The 18,421-nt window shown below is 48.4% G+C and overlaps 1 protein-coding gene across 1 annotated transcript; it reads left to right on the forward strand.

The window, feature by feature from the left end:
• Positions 1 to 6,615: 6,615 nt before the first annotated feature.
• Positions 6,616 to 14,804, forward strand: LOC137226832 (serine protease 40-like). The gene is made up of 5 exons (XM_067742377.1): positions 6,616 to 6,844; positions 7,618 to 7,780; positions 9,643 to 9,917; positions 11,514 to 11,680; positions 14,454 to 14,804. The coding sequence occupies exons 1-5, from the start codon at positions 6,616 to 6,618 to the stop codon at positions 14,769 to 14,771; spliced, it is 1,152 nt and encodes a 383-aa protein (XP_067598478.1). The 3' UTR covers positions 14,772 to 14,804.
• The last annotated feature ends 3,617 nt before the right edge of the window (positions 14,805 to 18,421 follow it).

Here is an 18,421-nt window from a genome sequence, read left to right on the forward strand (position 1 = left end):
TTGAGTTATTTGTAGTGCGGTGGATGGACCTAGAGTCTGTCATACAGAGTGAAGTAAGTCAGAAAGAGAAAAAACAAATACCGTATGCTAACACATATGTATGGAATCTAAGAAAAAAAAAAAGGTCATGAAGAACCTAGGGGTAAGACAGGAATAAAGACACAGACCTACTAGAGCATGGACTTGAGGATATGGGGAGGGGGAAGGGTAAGCTGTGACAAAGTGAGAGAGTGACATGGACATATATACAATAACAAACGTAAAATAGATAGCTAGTGGGAAGCAGCTGCATAGCACAGGGATATCAGCTAGGTGGTTTGTGACTACGTAGAAGGGTGGGATAGGGAGGATGGGAGGGAGGGAGATGCAAGAAGGAAAAGATATGGGAACATAGGTATATGTATAACTGATTCACTTTGTTATAAAACAGAACCTAACACACCATTGTAAAGCAATTATACTCCAATAAAGATGTTACAATAAATAAATAAAAAGAAACGAAAGTGAGTTATTTGTAGTGAGGCAGATGGACCTAGAGTCTGTCATACAGAGTGAAGTAAGTCAGAAAGAGAAAAACAAATACCATATGCTAACACATATATATGGAATCTTAAAAATAAATGGTTCTGATGAACCTAGTGGCAGGACAAGAATAAAGACACAGATATAGAGAATCGACTTGAGAACACAGTGAGGGGGAAGGGTAAGGTGGGGCAAAGTGAGAGAGTAGCATTGACATATATACACTACCAAATGTAAAATGGATAGCTAGTGGGAAGCAGCTACATAACACAGGGAGATCAGCTTGGAGCTTTGTGACAACCTAGAGGGTGGGATAGGGAGGGTGAGAGGGAGATTCAAGAGGGAAGGGATATAGGGATATATGTATACATATTGCTGATCCACTTTGCTATACAGAAGAAACTAACACAACATTGTAAAGCAACTATACTCCAATAAAAATGTTAAAAAAAAAAACCTCAATGGGTCAACAAAGAGATAAAAGTGGAAATCAGAAAATACCTTGAGCCAAATGAAAACACAAGTTTCCAAAATTTATGAGACTCAGCAAAAAGAGTTCTAAGAAGGAAGATTATAGCAATACAGGCATACTTCAAAAAATAAGAAAAATATCAAATAAACAATCTAATCTACCATCTAAAGAAATTAGAAAAAGAGCAAACACAGCCCAAAGTCAGCAGAAGGAAGGAAATAACAAATATCAGAGAGGAACTAAATAAAATAGGGAGAAAAAGAAAGAAAGAAAGAAAGAAAAAAATCCAATAATGAAACCAAGAGTTGTTTTTTGAAAAGATAAACAAAATTGATAAATTTTTAGCAGGCTCATTAAGAAAAAAACAAAGATAAATAAATAACCAAGATGAGAAATAAAAGAGGAGAAATTACAACCAATATCATAGAAATACAAAAAATCATGGGAATACTAGAAAAACAAACTGCCAACAGATAATCCAAATGGACTGATCACTAGTAGTGAAATTGAATCTGTAATCAAAACCCTCCCAACAAACAAAAGTCCAGGACTGCATGGCTTCACAGGGGAATTCTACCAAACATATAAAGAACAATTAACACCTATCCTTCTCAAACTATTTTTAAAAATTGAAGAGGAGAAAACACTCCCAAATTCATTCTGTAAGGCCACCATTACCTTGATACCAAAACCAGACAAAAGACTACAAGAGAGGAAATTACAGGTCAATATCCTTGATGAATATAGGTGCAAAAATTCTTAACAAAGTATAAGTAAACCAAATTAAACAATATATAAAAGAATCATACACCATGATCAAGTGAGATTTATTCAGGGTTGCAAGGATGGTTCAATATCCCCGTTTATCAATGTGATATACCACATTAACAAAAGGAAGGGTAAAAATCACATGATCACCTCAATAGGCATAGTAAAAGCACTTGACAAAATTCAACACTCATCCATGAAAAAACTCCAACAAAATTGGTATAGAGGGAACATATGTCAATATAATAAAGGCCGTTTATGACAAACCCAGAGCTAACATTATACTTAATAGTTAAAAACTGAAAACTTTTGCTCTAAAATCAGGAACAGGACAAGAAAGCCCACTTTCACCATTTCTATTTTACATAGTATTGGAAGTCCTAGCCACAATAATCAGACAAGAAAAAGAAATATAAAAGGCATCCAAATTGGAAGGGAAGAAATAAAACTGTCACTATTTGCAGATGACATGATACTATGTATAGAAAACCTTAAAGTCTCCACCAAAAAAGTATTAGAACTAGTGAATGAATTCAGTAAAGCTACAAGATACTAGATAAATATACAAAAACCGATTGCTTTTCTATAAACTACTAATGAAGTATCAGAAAGAGAAAGCAAGAAATAAATCCCATTTACAATCACATTATAAAGAATAAAATACCTAGGAATAAACTTAACCATGGAGGTGAAAGACCTATACTTTGAAAACTGTAAGACAATGATGAAGAAAACTGAAGGTGATACAAATAAATAGGTAGATATCTCGTGCTTAGGATTGGAAGAATTAATATTGTTAAAATGTCCATACTACCCAAAGCAATCTACAGACTTAATTCAATCCCTATCAAATTACCCAAAACATTTTTCACAGAACTAGAACAAATTATCCTAAAATATGTATGAATTTTACTCTGAATAACCAAAGTAATCTTGAGAAAAACAAACAGACAAACGAACAAGCAAAAACCTGGAAGTATCACTCTCCTGGACTTCGGAGTATAATTCAAAGCTACAGTAATCAAAACAGTATGGTACTGGCACAAAAACAGACACATAGATAAATGGAATAGAATAAAGAGCCCAGAAGTAAACCCACGCACCTATGTCAATTAATCTACAACAAAGGAGACAAGGATATATGATGGAGAAAAGACAGTCTCTTCAATAAGTGGTGCTGGGAAAACCGGACAGCTCCATGTAAAAGAATGAAATTTGAACAATTTCTTACACCATATATACAAATAAACTCAAAATGGGTTAAAGATCTAAGTGTAAAATGACACCATAAAACTCCTAGAAGAAAACATACACTCTTTGACATGTCTTAGTAATATATTTTTGGATCTGTCTCCTCAGGCAAGGGAAACAAAAGTTAGAATAAACAAGTGGGACCTAATTAAACTTAAAAGCTTCTGCACAACTATGGAAACACTCAAAAAAAAAAAAAAAGACAACCTACAGAATGGGAGAAGATATTTGCAAATGATATGTCTGATAAGGGGTTAATATCCAAAATATATAAACAGCTCATACAACTCAATAGCAAAAACCAAACAATGGCCAAAAGGCACATGAAAAGAGGTTCAACATCACTAATTATTAGAGAAATGCAAATCAAAACTAAAATGACATATCAGCTCACACATGTCAGAATGGCTACCATGAAAAAGGCTACAAGTAGCAAATACTTGGGGGGATGTGGAGAAAAGGGAACTTTAGTTCACTGTTGGTGGGGATGTAAATTGGTACATCCACAATGGAAAACAGTATGGAGGTTCCTAAAATAATTAAAAATAGAACTACCATATGGTCTTAGCAATTCCACTCATAGGTATATATCTGAAGAAAATGAAAATACTAATTTGAAAAGACACATGCACCCCAATGTAAGTACCCCCAATACAGCAGTACTTACACTAGCCAAAATATGGAAGCAATCTAAGTGTACATTGACAGATGAATGAATAAAGAAGATGTGGTATATAATATATGCACAATGGAATATTACTTAGCCACATGTAAAACAATATGATTGACCTGGAGGGTATTATGCTTTTGAAGTTATTATGCTTTTGAAGTAAGTCAAAGATAAATATTACATGTTTTCAGTTATATGTGGAATCTAAAAAAATGAAACTAATGAATATAACAAAACAGAAACTGTCATAGATACAGATAACAAACTAGTGGTTACCACTGAGGAGAGGGCTTGGGGGTGGGGCAAGGTAGGGGAAATGGCTTAAGGAGTGCAAACTACTAGGTATAAAATAAATAAAATGCAGAGATGTATTGTAGGACACAGGAAATATAACCAATATTTTATAACTTTAAATGGAGTATAATTATAAAAATATCAAATCACTATGCTTTACACCTGAAACTAATATAACATTGTAAATCAACTATACTGAAAGTTTTAGAAAAGGTAGGGGTGCTGTCCTGTCACAGCACTTTGCAAGCCTGTAGAGACAGGTTACTGTTACTGTGTGGGGCAGTGGTTACTGTCATGGATTCTAATGCCTGCTAGCTGGGCCCAGTCCTGGCACTGACTCTGCCTGCAGGTCACTTTGCCTCTCAGTGATGTTGGTTCCTCGTTTGTGAAGGGGTTATGCACAGTCTATCCCCCCAGGTGGCTGTGAAGCCTCAGGGTGCTTGCTCCTTTCCAGGTGCCCGTAGCCTTCCCGGCACCCCGCCACTTCTCATAGCACTCTCCTCCTCTCCAAACCTACCCAGCTCAAGGTGGCAGCAGCCTGGTTACAGCCACAGGTTGAACACAATCTATCTTCTGCACTTCCCTGGAAACAGATTGGGGTTGGGGCAGGAAGGGTAATGATTGGAGTTCTGATTGACCAGGAGCAGAACACAGAAGGGCAAGCCAGCAGCAGACCTGGGCTTGAGTGCTGGTCCTGCATTCCATGTATAAGGCTTGGTTATCCTTGGATTCAGTTTCCTCACCTGCAAACTGGATATGCTGATAGTTGTGAAGATCACACCATCAGATGCAGCCTAGATGGTGAGCAAATCCCCTGGACCCCAGCTTCGCCAAAATCCCTTTCATCTCCCAGCGTTCCCTGAAAAGAGTTTTCTCGCAACCCCAGTGGGAGGTTGACTTTGTCCTCAGACCCACCTGCCTGGTGTGTCCTGCATCCTGCCCCTTGTCACCCTTAGCATCTGCAATGTCTCTACTTCCCCACACTTGGTGCCACCTTTGAGCTCAGTCATCATGCATCCCCGCCTTCCTCCCTATTCTGTTCACTTCCTCCAACTTCTCTTCAAATTTTCCAATCTTTTCCTCTATGTCTCTAGACGTATTTGAGACAGTCATATTACCTTTTTCCCAGCTTTTTATTGTGGTGATATATACATAACATCTCAACAGGAGGCCAAGTTAGAAAAGGAATTATCTCAACAGTCTGTGGATGTGGCTTTGCCTAATGGAGTGAAACCTAGTGAAATCCACAACAAGGTTCTTGAGAAGTTTATGTCAGTAGAAACACTGCTGTCTTGTACTGAAAGGGACAGAGAAAGTACAAAATGAAAGTTGGACCCTCAGATTTCTACTAGCAGGAAGTAACCTGATAGAACTCTTCCAGTGCAAACATGTGCTACTTTCTGTAAAAAGGGACATGATAAGTGTCCACAATTATTATTTTCTTCATAATTTTTACAGTAAGTCTCTATTATTTCAAGTGAATTTATAATAAAATTTTTAAGCTTTAAAGAACTTGGTGGCCCCAAGACAAGTAGATCTCTGCACCTGCTCCCCAGATTCTTTTTTTTTTTTTTTTTTGCAGTACGCGGGCCTCTCACTGTTGTGGCCTCTCCCGTTTCGGAGCACAGCCTCCAGATGCGGAGGCTCAGCGGCCATGGCTCACGGGACCAGCCGTTCCGCAGCATGTAGGATCTTCCCGGACCGGGGCACGAACCCGTGTCCCCTGCATCGCGGACTCTCAACCACTGCACCACCAGGGAAGCCCCAACTCCCTAGATTCTTAATGTTTACATAGAGGTCTTAACTGGGTTCAGTCATGTAAACTGTCCAGATGGTCTCACCAACACCTTCCTCTCTCAGGGCTGCATCCTTGGAGCAGCACCCACGGTGGGCAAAACCTACATTCCAAGGGCGGGGGAGGGGTGAGGAGCCTCCAATTGCCCAGGTCCGGCTCCAGGGTCAACCTGCAATTACCTCCTCTTGATGACCTCCTCCAACAGATGAGACTTCGAATTTTAAGTTTAACGGGATGAGACTCCTGGGGACCTTGACGCATAGTGAATGATTTAGCATTTGAGAAGGACATGAGCCATTAGAGGTCAATGGCTGGACGCCCTAATGACCCATACTCTTGTATAATTCCCTCCTGTTGAGTGTGGGAAAGACCTGTGAGTATCCACCCCATGATTATGTCATGTTGTACAGTACAACATGTGAGTCTGAGAAAGGGATGTTACCCTTAGTGGCACTGACCTGATCACATGGGGAGTGGGGGCAGAGGAACAGATGAGTGCAAAGTGCACTGGATCTTGAAAGCAAGTTGGACACCTTTGGTGACACTTATACAAGCACCTGACCTCTGAGCATTGGTATTTATTCCTTGGCATAGTGCCATAGCTGCCCTGATGTCTCCCCGCAAACTGGGGTCCCTGGACGCAGGGATCCTATGTGCCCTATGCTTCCCACATCAGCCTGGGGGCTCCCAGCGATTACTGCCTTCTACGGACCATGGCTGCGAGAGCTCCGGACACACGTGGCACGCTGCTTCTCCAATGGCACGCGCGTGTGTGTGCGCGAGCGGCAGGTGGTCAGGTCCAGGTCAGGGGTGTGGCCCCACAAAAGGAGGCGGTTTCCCAGCATGCCCCAGGGCCCGCGCGAGCCGCTGTCCGCTCAGTCAGGTCGCAGATGCAGGACTGGCTACATGGAGATCAAGGGGGGCTCAGGTCCAGGCTGGCGGGGAGCCTGCACCCTGGCTGTCATCCTGCTGTACCTACACTCACTCCTGCTGCACACTGAGGTGGCTGGGACCACCACAGCCGGACCGTCACAGCCAGCCACAGCTGGACCACCACTGCGCGCTGAAGAGGGTGAGTGGGCAGGCGGGCAAGAGGGTCAAGGTCGCTTTCCCCTCATATGTCCCTCCCCTCCCCATACTGCCCCCCCACCCCGACGGTAGACAGGTAGGACCTCTACCTGCCCAGCGGGTTCAGGAGTCCCTGGGTCCCTGGGGGTCATGGGAGGTGGGGGAAGGGAGGGCCATCTTCCCCGCCGGCTCTTCCCGCTAGATCTCAAGCGTCCTCAGTCCAAGGACTGGAGTCCTGACCAGGCCGGTACCTGTCGGGCCCCGCACCCTCTTCATTTGGGGAATGAGGAAGTACTGCTTTCAGAGGGGAATTGTCAGAGTATGTTCCATTTGGCCTCAGTCTCTCTAGAATATTGGGCTGGAGGAGAAGGACGTAGCCACTTCATCTCAGTGGCATCACTCTGGAAGGCCTCAGTTTCTGGGACTTCAAACAGCGGTGTGCTAGTCACGTGAACTAGGTCTGGGAAAGTGTCTGGAGCAACACCACCTCCCAGCCCGGACCTCTGCTCCCGGCTGGTGTGCTGAGACCCTCTGCAGCTGCCTCCCTTCCCGCCCCTCCAGAGCCGCAGGCTGCTTCCTTAGCGCTGCCATCAACAGCGAAGCCAGGTGGCCCTTTGTCATGTGGGCCATGTCATTTCACCCGGGGCCGTGGATTTCCCAGCTGTGAAGTGGGAGGATGGGCTGTGGTGGCGCTGGGCCCTACGGATGCTGACATTTAGAGGCACCGAGGTTGACATCCATAACACTGATGCCTGATGGCTTGGACTGTCTCCACAGTGTGCGGGCGGCCTGCCGTAACTGGGAGGATCTTTGGTGGCCGGGACGCACCTGAGAAGCGGTGGCCATGGCAGGTCAGCCTGCTCTATAATGGTCAACACATCTGTGGAGCCGCCCTCATCAGTGCCTACTGGGTGGCCTCAGCTGCCCACTGTTTCCAACTGTACGTCTTCCCCACAGCCCGCTGCTGGGTGGGATGCGGAGGGAGCACAAACGGGCAGAACAGAAGGGGATGAAGGTTGTCCCAGCCTTTTTTTTCCCAGGCTTTGTTCAGGCTTTGCTGCCACCAGGTGTCTCTGTGTGTACTGTTGCCCCTGCCTTTGACTCAGCAGTTCCCTCTCCCTGGAAGGCCATCCTTGCTCCCCACTGGACTCCAGTCTCCTGACTGTCGGGTCACATATCCCAGGACAGGGGCTATCTGCCTCATCTCTCCCTCCAGGGATGCCTCCTCACACTTTGGTAAGCTGTGTGTACTTTACTTTTAAATAGCTAAATGGAAATTAACTCTAACTGTGATGATCAATAAATACTGGAAAATAGACTTTAGTTCCATTGAAAGTGCTTCCAGTCTACTCTTTATCTTCCCTAAACTTAAGGAATTAAATCTTGTTCCCACTCAAGGTGGGCTCTGGTTTCTACATCTTGCCCAGCTCTAGAGGGTCCACAAGATCTCAGCTTTACCTTCCTCTTGTGCAAATGGCGGTGGGTGTGTAGTGTCTCTGGCCACATGCTTCAGGCTTTGTGTTGGAACCATAGTCCCAGGGCCCCCACTTCCCAGGGCTGGGGGCATCCATCAGGCCCTGGTGTGGACAAGCATTTTGCCCCCTTCAAGCCAGGCTATCCACAGGCCATCTCCAGCACAACTGCTGGAGGCTTCCCTGGGTCCTGACCACTTGCACAGTCTGACATGTTTCTCTCTGGAGGCATCCTGGGACCCAGCTCTTCTTGTCACTTCTGTTGAAGCATGTGCCAAAGAGGAGCTGTGGTCACCACCGTCCCAACAGGCCAGAGCGAGGCATAAAGCAGATGGCCTCTGTCCGGGGAGATGGGACACGGCAGTCAAGAGAGTGGGCTGCCCCTCAGGTGCATCCTGGGCTTGCTCTGTGCCCAGAGTGGGTGGGGAGAGTGTCACCCTCCAAGTCAGGAGGATAGAGCTGCTGGCATCAGCTGGATTTGAGATCCCACTTGGGTTCTATTCATTCATTCAGTACCCACAGGTGCCAGGCCCCATGTGAGGCCCACTGTGAGGGACATGGAAATGCAGGACCCACCTTGAAGTTTCTTATCCTACCAGGAAAGTGAGACACAAGCCCAAATACTGTGATGCAGGATGGGAGGCCACAATGTGCAAGAGGGTAGACCCTAAGCCATTATTAGAGGAAGCGCTATGGGTCCCACTGGAGGAGGGGCTTGGAGCTGGAGGGGTCTTGTGGGAGGAGTCTGGGTAGGGAGACAGCCCAAGCAGGACATGTGGGTGGAAAGTTGCTCATGTTCCAGTAGCAAGGAGAAGTTTAGTTCCATGCACTCCTCCATTTGCTCCACAAAGGCTTGTTGAGTGCCTGTCAACAGGGGAGGACCAGCTTTTAGAGAAATCAGCGTGTGAAGACTGGACAGGAGGGGGATGCATCATTCTGGGCTGGGAAGTGGGGTCTTTGAGAATCACCCCAGGCCCTGAGAACTTCCAAGGGTTCTGGTCAGAGCTGGAAATGAGCCAAGTCTCTGCTCATCTAAACTGAAAGGGTACAGTTTGATGTACCCCCAACATTTCTTTCCAGCATGAAGATGCTCTGCTCCTTTGATTCTGGTGCGTGCTGGGAAAGCCATCAGAAACTTTCTAAGGACAAATGTGCTGAGGCTATGGACAGCAATCAAGCCTCCCTCAGTATTAGGAAGGGAGGAGAGAGAATGGTTTTGAATAATGGTGGGGTCTCACCAGGAGGAGGGGGTGGGAGGGAGGCAGCCAGGGCGAGGATGCTGGCCCAGCACCCAGAGGACATGGGTGATAACGCAGCTTTCCCACAACAGGTCCCATGATCCATCTGCCTACAGAATCCTGCTAGGGTACCATCGGCTAAGAACTCCTACCTCACACAGTGGACAGGCATCGGTGTACCGAGTCATCGTCAACACGGACTTTAACAAGCACTACTACATGGGGAGTGACATCACCCTGTTGCAGCTGTATCGGCCCGTGGTCTTTTCCGACTACATCCGCCCCGTCTGCCTCCCGGGACCTAACACACAGTTGCCCCCTCATACCTCCTGTTGGATAACTGGCTGGGGGATGGTCACCGAGGAACGTAAGTGGGGGCAGGGCAGGTGAGGAGAGCAAGGGCTGAGGAAGAAGGGGGAGAGCAGTGACCATTGTGGAGCCCTTCCAGACCTGAGAGCATGTCTGCTATCAGTTCAAGTTTCCTTCGGTCCATGGTTCAAAACAGTCTGAGTATCTCTAACTTTTGGAATCAGGCACCTGAGCCCTTTGACTCAGCCATTCAGGATTCCACCCTGACTCCCAGGCCCTGTTTGGGCCAGGCCCCTTCAGGACACCTGAGCTTCCACTGCTGTAGAAGGTACTTGGGGCAGCAGTAAGGAAATGAAGGTAGGCCTGCTCTCTGGCCTGAGAGGTGAAGATGGGGCATTTATGGCTTAAGAACATTTACATCTGTGAACCTCATTTCCCTCATCCCTTAACTCAAGTGAAACTTGCCCTTTCTGCCAGCTTGCTGGGCTTGAATACATTTAGACCGAGAGAGGAGAAATGTTGGGCAAAGATTTTTGCTCTAGGGTGAATGCTTTTGATTTAGAAAAATAATAACATTGAGTAAAAAAAAAAAAGGAGAATGTCAATTTGGCATGATGTGTAGGTCCTGATTTGGCAGAGTATCTCAGTGGAGGCCTTTGGGGCAGGACTTTCTTTGCTATGCGAGCCAGCATCCCTGCTCCTGGCCACAGATGTCAGTCACAACGCCTTGTCATGAGAACAGCCAACTCTCCAACATTTCCAAAGACACTCTCCTGGGATGGACTGTCACTTGTTAAGAACCACTGGCAGAGCAAGGAGGATTCTCCAAGACAGGTTGGAGGGTAGGAGTTGGGGCATGAAGGGAAGTCACAGGCTGAAGCAGCCACCAGGACAGGGAGCATATGACAGCAAAGGGAGTCTCAGCCGGCAGCTGTCCTTCCCCCTCCGTATCCTCCCCTGACCACAGTTGCTGAGCCTGGGCCAGCCCAGCGACATGTGAGGCACACACAGCAAGCACTGCATAGGAGCGAGCTGTCAACGTAACACGGTGCTGCCGTGGGAAGATGCCTCCGATCTGTGAGCGAGATCTAGAAATAGAACCCACGTGGGCAGTGCCCCAGACCAGGTGCTGCTCAGAGGCAAGGCCATGCCTTGTTTGTCACGCCACCTAACCCTACTGGGCATTGTTAGCGACATCACTGCCATACTTTGGCCAAGCCAGGACTTCCAGCGTTCACCCACCGTGCCTCCGCTTCTGTCTCCACATAGCAGCCAGATTCGTTGTTTTTTAAATATAACCCTTCAGTGGTTTCCCAGTGTGCTCAGAATGAAATCCGAGCTCCACATCCTGGTGAGGATGCCCTGCTTGCTCTGGACCCTGCTATGATGTTGCCTCATCTTTTTCATCTGCCACCCCCACCCCACTGCAGCCACGATGACCTCCTTCCTCGTCCTCTCCACCATGGGCCCCTCACCTTTGCTCTCTCGTCTGCCCTGGATGTCTTTCCGCCTCACCTTTGCACATCTCTGACGGCTTCCCCAGTCCTGGCAGCTAGAACTGATGGCATCTCTATTAGCAGGAAGGTTAGGGAGGGAGCTGGTTTCTCTCCCAGGGTACACCCCACATTTGAACCTCTCTCCCCCCAACACACAGGGTTCCTGTCTGCTCCCTACACGCTGCAGGAGGGAGAGGTTGGTGTCATGGACAATCAGGTTTGTGCATCGTATTTCCAGGGGCCAGATCCCAACAACAATACCTATTCTATACACGATGACATGCTGTGTGCCGGGGACCTCAACACAGGAAAGTCCATCTGCCGAGTAAGTGACGTGGGCTGCCTCTCCTCTCCTGCGGCATCTGTCACCTCTCCTCTGTGTCTTCTCTGAACCCTGCCCCAGCCCCTGACTTCCTCTTCCTGGGCCCACCCCATCCTGAAGCATCAGAGCTGAAGCACAGAAGCCCCCAAAGGGTGCTGGTCTATCCCATCCAGTTTCTTTATAACTTTTAGGAGCTTTGTTGAAGGACAGCATACATAGAAAAAGGCATACTTTACAAGTGTATTGTTGGATGTGTTTTTTTAGACCTTGACACATTCATGTAACAGGCATCCGAACGGTCTTATACCTCCTTCCTGTCACCGCAGAGTAACCTTAACCTGGCTGCTAAGGCCCTGTGGGTTCATGTCAGGACTTACATAAATGGAATCTCACACGACACACCCTCAGCTGGTCCCCTTCAGTCAGGTCTGTGAGGTCTGTCCATCTTGTGTGGAGTTTTGGTTGTGTGTCATATTGTTGTACAGCATTACCTGGTTATTGTTGTGTGAATATACTGTAATTTTCCTTTTCCATTCTAGTGTTGGTGGCATTTGGGTAGTTCCTGCTTGAGACCATTGCAGATGCCATTGCTGTGAACATCCTTGTGCATGTGTTTTAGTGTACGTGGGTTCACAGCTTGTTTGGGTGTAACCCTGGGACTAGAATTACTGTACCATAAAACGTGCACATGCTCATCTCTCCTAGATACCGGAGAGCAGCCTTCCAACCTGCTCGGACCCATTTGCACTCCCACCAGCAATGGCTTCTCCGCGTGGCTGCCAGGACTTCACACTGTCCACCATTCTCATTTTAACCATTGCATGCGTTTTTCGTTTGCATTTGAATAGTGAAGGCAAGCACATTTTCATATGGGCATTGTCTTTTCTGTTGTGTCTATCCACGGTGTTTTTGCCCTTATTTCAAATTGAATTGTGGGCTGTGAGTCCAATACTGCGTGTGTGCACTGTCAATGCCTCCTCCCACTCTGTGCAGTGCTTCTATTTTACGGTGGGGAAACCGAGGCCTAGAAAGGGAAGTGGACAGCCCAAGGAAAGAAAGCGTGATCATGGTCAACCTTGGGGGAACAATGTCCTCCTCTGGAGTTGTGGCCCCACGAGCTTCCTCACACAGCCTCCTCTCCCTCTCCTGCACCTTCTTTCTAGCACTTTCTGTCTCCTAGAAACATGCTGCCATCTGAAAACATACCACATGACCCTTCTCACCTCTGCCCACTGCCCTAACTCTCTGCCTGCCTTCCCAACAGGGCTGGCCCCAGGGTGTCTGCACTTGCCCTCTCTTGCTTCCTCACTTCTCTTTCTTGCCTAAGCTCACTCCATCAGACTTCTGCCCCTGCCATTCCTCCAGACCGCTCTTATCAAGATAACCAAAGGCCTCGGTCTCACCAGGGCTGCTGGTGGGCACCCTCCCAACCCCACTCAGCAGTGCACCCTCCAGCATCTTTCATCAGACTCGGAGGGTGGTCCCTCCTGTGTTTCCTGCTCTCTTCCTCCTTCTCCTGACACCAGCACACCAAGGACCACCCCTCGGCACTCATCCTGCTTTTCTTGTCTTGCTCCATTCTTTCCTTAGATGGAGAGGAAGGGCCATACATGGCAAACCCTGTGCCTTACCGTTTCTTGCCTGTCTTTGTTACCCTTGCTGCCACAATCGTGTCCTGACAGGTCTCCCTGCAGCATTTCATGTCCTCCCACTGGCTGTGTTCCACCCAGCCCCAGAACCACCCTGCCATCCTTTTAGAATTCGATTCAGGTCACATCACTTCCCTGCTGAGTGTCCTTAAGTGCTCCCTTCAACCCCAGCCCCTGGCTGATGAGAGCTGGGTGCTGGCCTTGCTAGTCCCTGGCCTCAGCCATGCCAAGCATGTTGACCACCTCTGCCTGCATCTTCCAGAGTCAGGCCTTGCTCATCCCTTCCCTTCTTTTTGTCAGAGAAGCCTTCTGAAGGCCCTCCTCTGGGCATCTCTGTTCCACATCTGGAGTCTGCAGATGTGTGGGATGCATTGTCTGTGTTGTGTTGCATGTCACCTCATCATCTCCCACACGCAGAGCGTGCTCAGGCATGCTCATTCAACAGGAGGCTGGAGGGGTGCTGTGTTTCCTTGGTCCCCACCTTTTGCCCTGTGGGATGGAAGCGTTATGCCCCATGGTGGGAGGTGCCTTCCTGCCTTGGCATCCCACACTCAAAGTTCCTCACATTCTTCTGGGAGCCCCTTGGGATTCCCTGCAATTCCAGCCACCCCACCAGCCTGGACACGGGCGTCACTTCTTTTCCTCTGAGCACATCCAACAGCTTGGTATTTTCTAAAGACGCTTAATCAAGAAATCGAGGAAAAACTAGAGTCCTTAATAGTCAAAAACGAAGTCCCAGGTAGGATGCAGTACTAGGCAGAGGATTTAGCTAGAGGTCTCCAAGCCTGCCATGGCCGTTCTGGAGGACACCAGGGGGCGCCTTCTCCCACATGGGGCTGGAAGGGCAGAGGCCTGGCATCTAGATCCTGGGGTCCCCCTGTGTATTCTTGTAGATGTGAAATGGGCTCCAAGTCCCCACCCTTGAGACTTTGATCCAGGAGGTCTGCAGTGGGACCCTGTGTCTGGACCTTTCAAAGTGCCCGGGTGATTCTGATGAGAATAACTCACTCATATCCCCACCTTGCCACAAGAGCTCCTCAAGTCCACTCTGGTGTCTTCACACTGTCTGAGCAATGTATGTTCTTCTCCATCTTGGTCCCCATGACTCATGCTCTCTCTTTCCTCAGGGAGATTCTGGGGGTCCCCTCGTCTGCCAGCTGAATAATACCTGGTTTCTGATTGGGCTGTCCAGCTGGAGTATGCCCTGCCAGGAGCCCATAAGACCCAGCGTCTTCACCAAGGTCTCCTACTTCACCCAATGGATCTCCGAGAAGCAGGCTGCCTCACCCAACCCTGATCCTTCCTCCATTCCTCCTGAGAGCAAAGCTTCTGTGCCCAACTTTTCTTCTCTGGGCCGTGTCCACAAGCCCAGGAGCTTCCTAACCCTGGTGACTTCACAGAACTTCCTCCTGCTGCTGAGTTTCCTCTGGACACAGTGGCTGTGACAGATGCATGGGGCCCTCCTGGCCCTCTCCCTGGAAGCCTGTCTGCATTAGTGCCAACGTGTTCTACTTGAATATGTTCAGCTCTGAGCCCTCCTGTCCATCTGAAGTCTGCTCCAGGCCTGATAAAATAAAAATAATGGAAGAAACTTCCTGCTCCTGTTTCTGACTCATCAGAGCCATCTCGCATCCCTACCCCAACTGTGCTTTGAGCTCCTCCCTGGATGGGGGTGGGGAAGGACAGGGACACTGAGAAGCTGGCTGGCCATCTGGAGCTGAACCCTCCTCAGTGAGTCTCCCAGAAGAGCTGGCATGGCTCAGGGCCAAAGCATCACTTCATGGAGGAAGTGGCATGCCCTAGGGCGTGCAGGGCAGTGGTGGCCAACATAATCGTCATCCTAGCTATGGATGATTTGCCCTGAGCTGAGGATGGAGAAGGCTCTTCCAGGCCCACAGGCCACTGAGGCTCTGCTGGAAAGGCTTGATGTGAAGTAGAGAGCAAAGGGCCCTGGCCAGGAGGCTCATGTCAGCCATCCTCAGAGCTCTGTTCCAGGGCTCAGCTCCAAGCCTGTTCCCCGTGTACCCACAGCCCTGTCTTCTGCCAGTCTCCAGGGCACCCTCCCCTGCACCCCTGTGGGCTTGCCACATCCTGCAGTGGTTGAGGTTGGGCTGGCCTAGGACTTGCTGGCCCAGCACTGAGCCCATAAGCCGTGTCCTGAGCTGCCCCTGGCAAACATGTCTGGGTCACAGAATCTTAACTAGTTAGCAGATCTCTCAGAAGAGTCCTGCAACCACAGTCCCCAGTCTGGACCCCTGATGGTCAGGGAGCAGCCCTGAGTCATTGCAGGTCCAGTCCACTGTGTCCAAAGTGCCATCAGGTGTTCTGTGAAAATTCCTTCCAAACCTGTTGTCACCCAGATAGCCCTGTCACCTCGCCAGCAAGTGAGAACAGGTGAAGTCACATGCACGTGGTCACCAGAACCTTGCTTCCACTCACGCAGAGATTTCCCTCCCAGTTCAGTAGTGCCTGGAAGTGAGAAAGCCCTCCCTTGGCAGTGGGCTCAGTTATGGGCTCCCCAGCAGGGCTGCTGGGCCTGGGATGCGAGCAAGCGCTTGGTCAGTACAAATCTGCAGCCTCAGCCACCCGTGGTCCCTGGAACTGTCACTTTCCTTCAACGCACAGTGGCCTCATGCTGGCTGTGCTGGATTTCTCTCATATGGTGACTTCTGCTCCGTCCATCAACAGCATGTTTCTACGTGGAGCATGGAGGGATGTGACTGCTTGCTTCTCCGTGAAGCTCCCTGGGCCCCCAACTCAGTGGATACAGATACATTTCCCAGACACTCTGGAGACCTGACAAGTCACAGCTCCAACCCCAGCCCACTTCCCTATTACCTGGAATCAGCTTCAGTGCTCAGTCTCATTATCCAGGTTCGGTTTCTTTTTACAGATCTGGACACAGGCCTAGCCTGGGTAAGTAACCTGTTTGAGGTCCGTGAGTAGTCACTAGTGGAACAGGAATTCCAGCTCGGACGTCTTGAGAGTGCTCTGAAACCTCTGTTCTCCTCTCTAGTGCAGGCCCCTCACAGACTCTTCAGTCCCTGTCTGAATTCCTCCTTCAGGACTGACTTGTCCCAAATGTGGCCCAGAATTCCCTCTGGTCAGTGGCAATGAAAGATCCCAGATAACAAGATGGAGGGCAGAGTGCAGAGCAGATCTGCAGGGCCAATGGGTCTGGGGCTGGGGGACAGGCCGGGAGTGGCCCCTGCAGGGGGTTTCACCAGACCTGCCATCGGGAGCTTCCCACCTCAGAATCAACCCTGGATGAGCTTGGGAGGTGACAAGAAAAAATGTAGATTTCAGAAACCCAAATCAGTGAGAAAACCTGGAGACACTGGAGTGGTCTGTAGCTGGGGGAAGAAGGGAAGGTAGTGAGAGAATGGGCTTGAAGAGCCCCTTTACATGTTCTGCTCTTGCCCCACCCCACCCCACATCCTCATGATAAATGCCGCCTCTCCTTCTCTGGTGCCAGTGTGTTTCAGGGTGGCCGTGTCAACCGGTGTGTAGGTCCCACCAGCCACCTTCGAGCACTTGTCCTCCATCCCCCTACTTCTACGCAGCCCCGAGGGCAGGGGGATTGTTCCTAGGGAGACTTGATCCTTCTACTGTGATTTCTTCTAAGGCTTTAAAGTTGAAGCCCCGACTACAGGAGCTGCCTGGTGGGGTCAGTATGGAGGAAAGATTAACAGTGGCCCTTTGGTGCCTGGGGCCTTCTGCTCTGGGGACACTCTCCCTTCTCCTTGAACTCATCAGGACCTTACCCTTCTCTGGTGCACTGTACCAAACAGAGCGACAGAGTATCTGCTAACCATGATGAACACGAGCACACATGCCCACATAACTACACACTGAGTGTGACTGTCACAGGAGAAATACAACAGACTGCATGTTATAGATGACAGTAAGTCCCCTACATATGAAACTTCAAGTTGCAAACTTTCAAAGATGCAAACATGCGTTCACATGTCCAATCATGTAAGTTAGTTCACGTATCTGGCGTTATGTTGTCACTTGCGTGCATCTTCTACAAGTGGTTGTACTTTTGTGCACTGCACTTTACCAGAGAAAGAACGAAGAGAGACAAGAGGAAGAAGAAGCAACTGAAGAACCGCATAGATTCACAACGCATGAAATGGCAAGGGGATTTTCTTTATTTGAGGAAGCACTGTTACTTTTTGTGGCACAGGACCGGAACATAGAATGGTACACAAAGGTTGCAGCAGCCGTTCAGAATGCAATCCAGTGGTACCGTGTCATCTGTGATGAGAAAAAAAAAAAAAAAAGCTACTACCCAGACATCACTTGATCGTTTTTTTAAGAGGGTAGATAGAATTGAATCCAGCAAGGAACCAGAACCTGTGCCATCCGCGTCAGGCGTGAGTGACATTGCAGCCTGCCCTCCATCTCCTATTGCTGACCGTCCTTCAGCTCTACCATCTCCCACCTCCTCTCCCTCCTCCAGTCAGTAACTCTTCCTGCCTGTTCACTTGATTCCAGCCCCTGTATGCCAGCAGTTGTACTGTACTACCACACTTTCCAAGGTACTGTACTGTAAGATTAAAAATGTTCTCTTTATTATTACTTTGTGTTTGTTTCTTACATATTATTTGTGTGAAAAGTATTATAAACCTATTACAGTACAGTACTATAGAGCCAATTGTGTTAGTTGGGTACCTAGGCTAACTTCGTCGGACTAAAAGAACAAATTGGGGGTTTCCCTGGTGGCACAGTGGTTGAGAGTCCGCCTGTCGATGCAGGGGACACGGGTTCGCGCCCTGGTCTGGGAAGATCCCACATGCCGCAGAGCGGCTGGGCCCGTGAGCCATGGCCGCTGAGCCTGCGCGTCCAGAGCCTGTGCTCTGTGGCAGGAGAGGCCACAGCAGTGAGAGGCCAGCGTACCGCAAAAAAAAAAAAAAAAAAAAGAACAAATTGGACTTACTAATGTGCTTTCAGAACGGAACTCATTCATACGTATAGGGGACTTACTGTGTTTGAAATAAAGTTGTTGGAAAAGACAGATCAAAACATTTTAATAAGCTAATTAATATCCTTATAGATATAGGAAAATATTATTAGCAATAAGACCCAAGAC

Source organism: Pseudorca crassidens, chromosome 6, assembly GCF_039906515.1.
Source record: "Pseudorca crassidens isolate mPseCra1 chromosome 6, mPseCra1.hap1, whole genome shotgun sequence".
Classification (NCBI taxonomy): domain Eukaryota; kingdom Metazoa; phylum Chordata; class Mammalia; order Artiodactyla; family Delphinidae; genus Pseudorca; species Pseudorca crassidens.

Coding starts and splice junctions, on each gene's coding strand:
- LOC137226832 (XM_067742377.1), top strand. CDS start 6,616: ATGCCCCAGGGCCCGCGCGAGCCGCTGTCCGCTCAGTCAGGTCGCAGA. Junction 6,845..7,617: donor ACCACTGCGCGCTGAAGAGG/GTGAGTGGGCAG, acceptor CTGTCTCCACAG/TGTGCGGGCGGCCTGCCGTA. Junction 9,918..11,513: donor GGGGATGGTCACCGAGGAAC/GTAAGTGGGGGC, acceptor CCCAACACACAG/GGTTCCTGTCTGCTCCCTAC.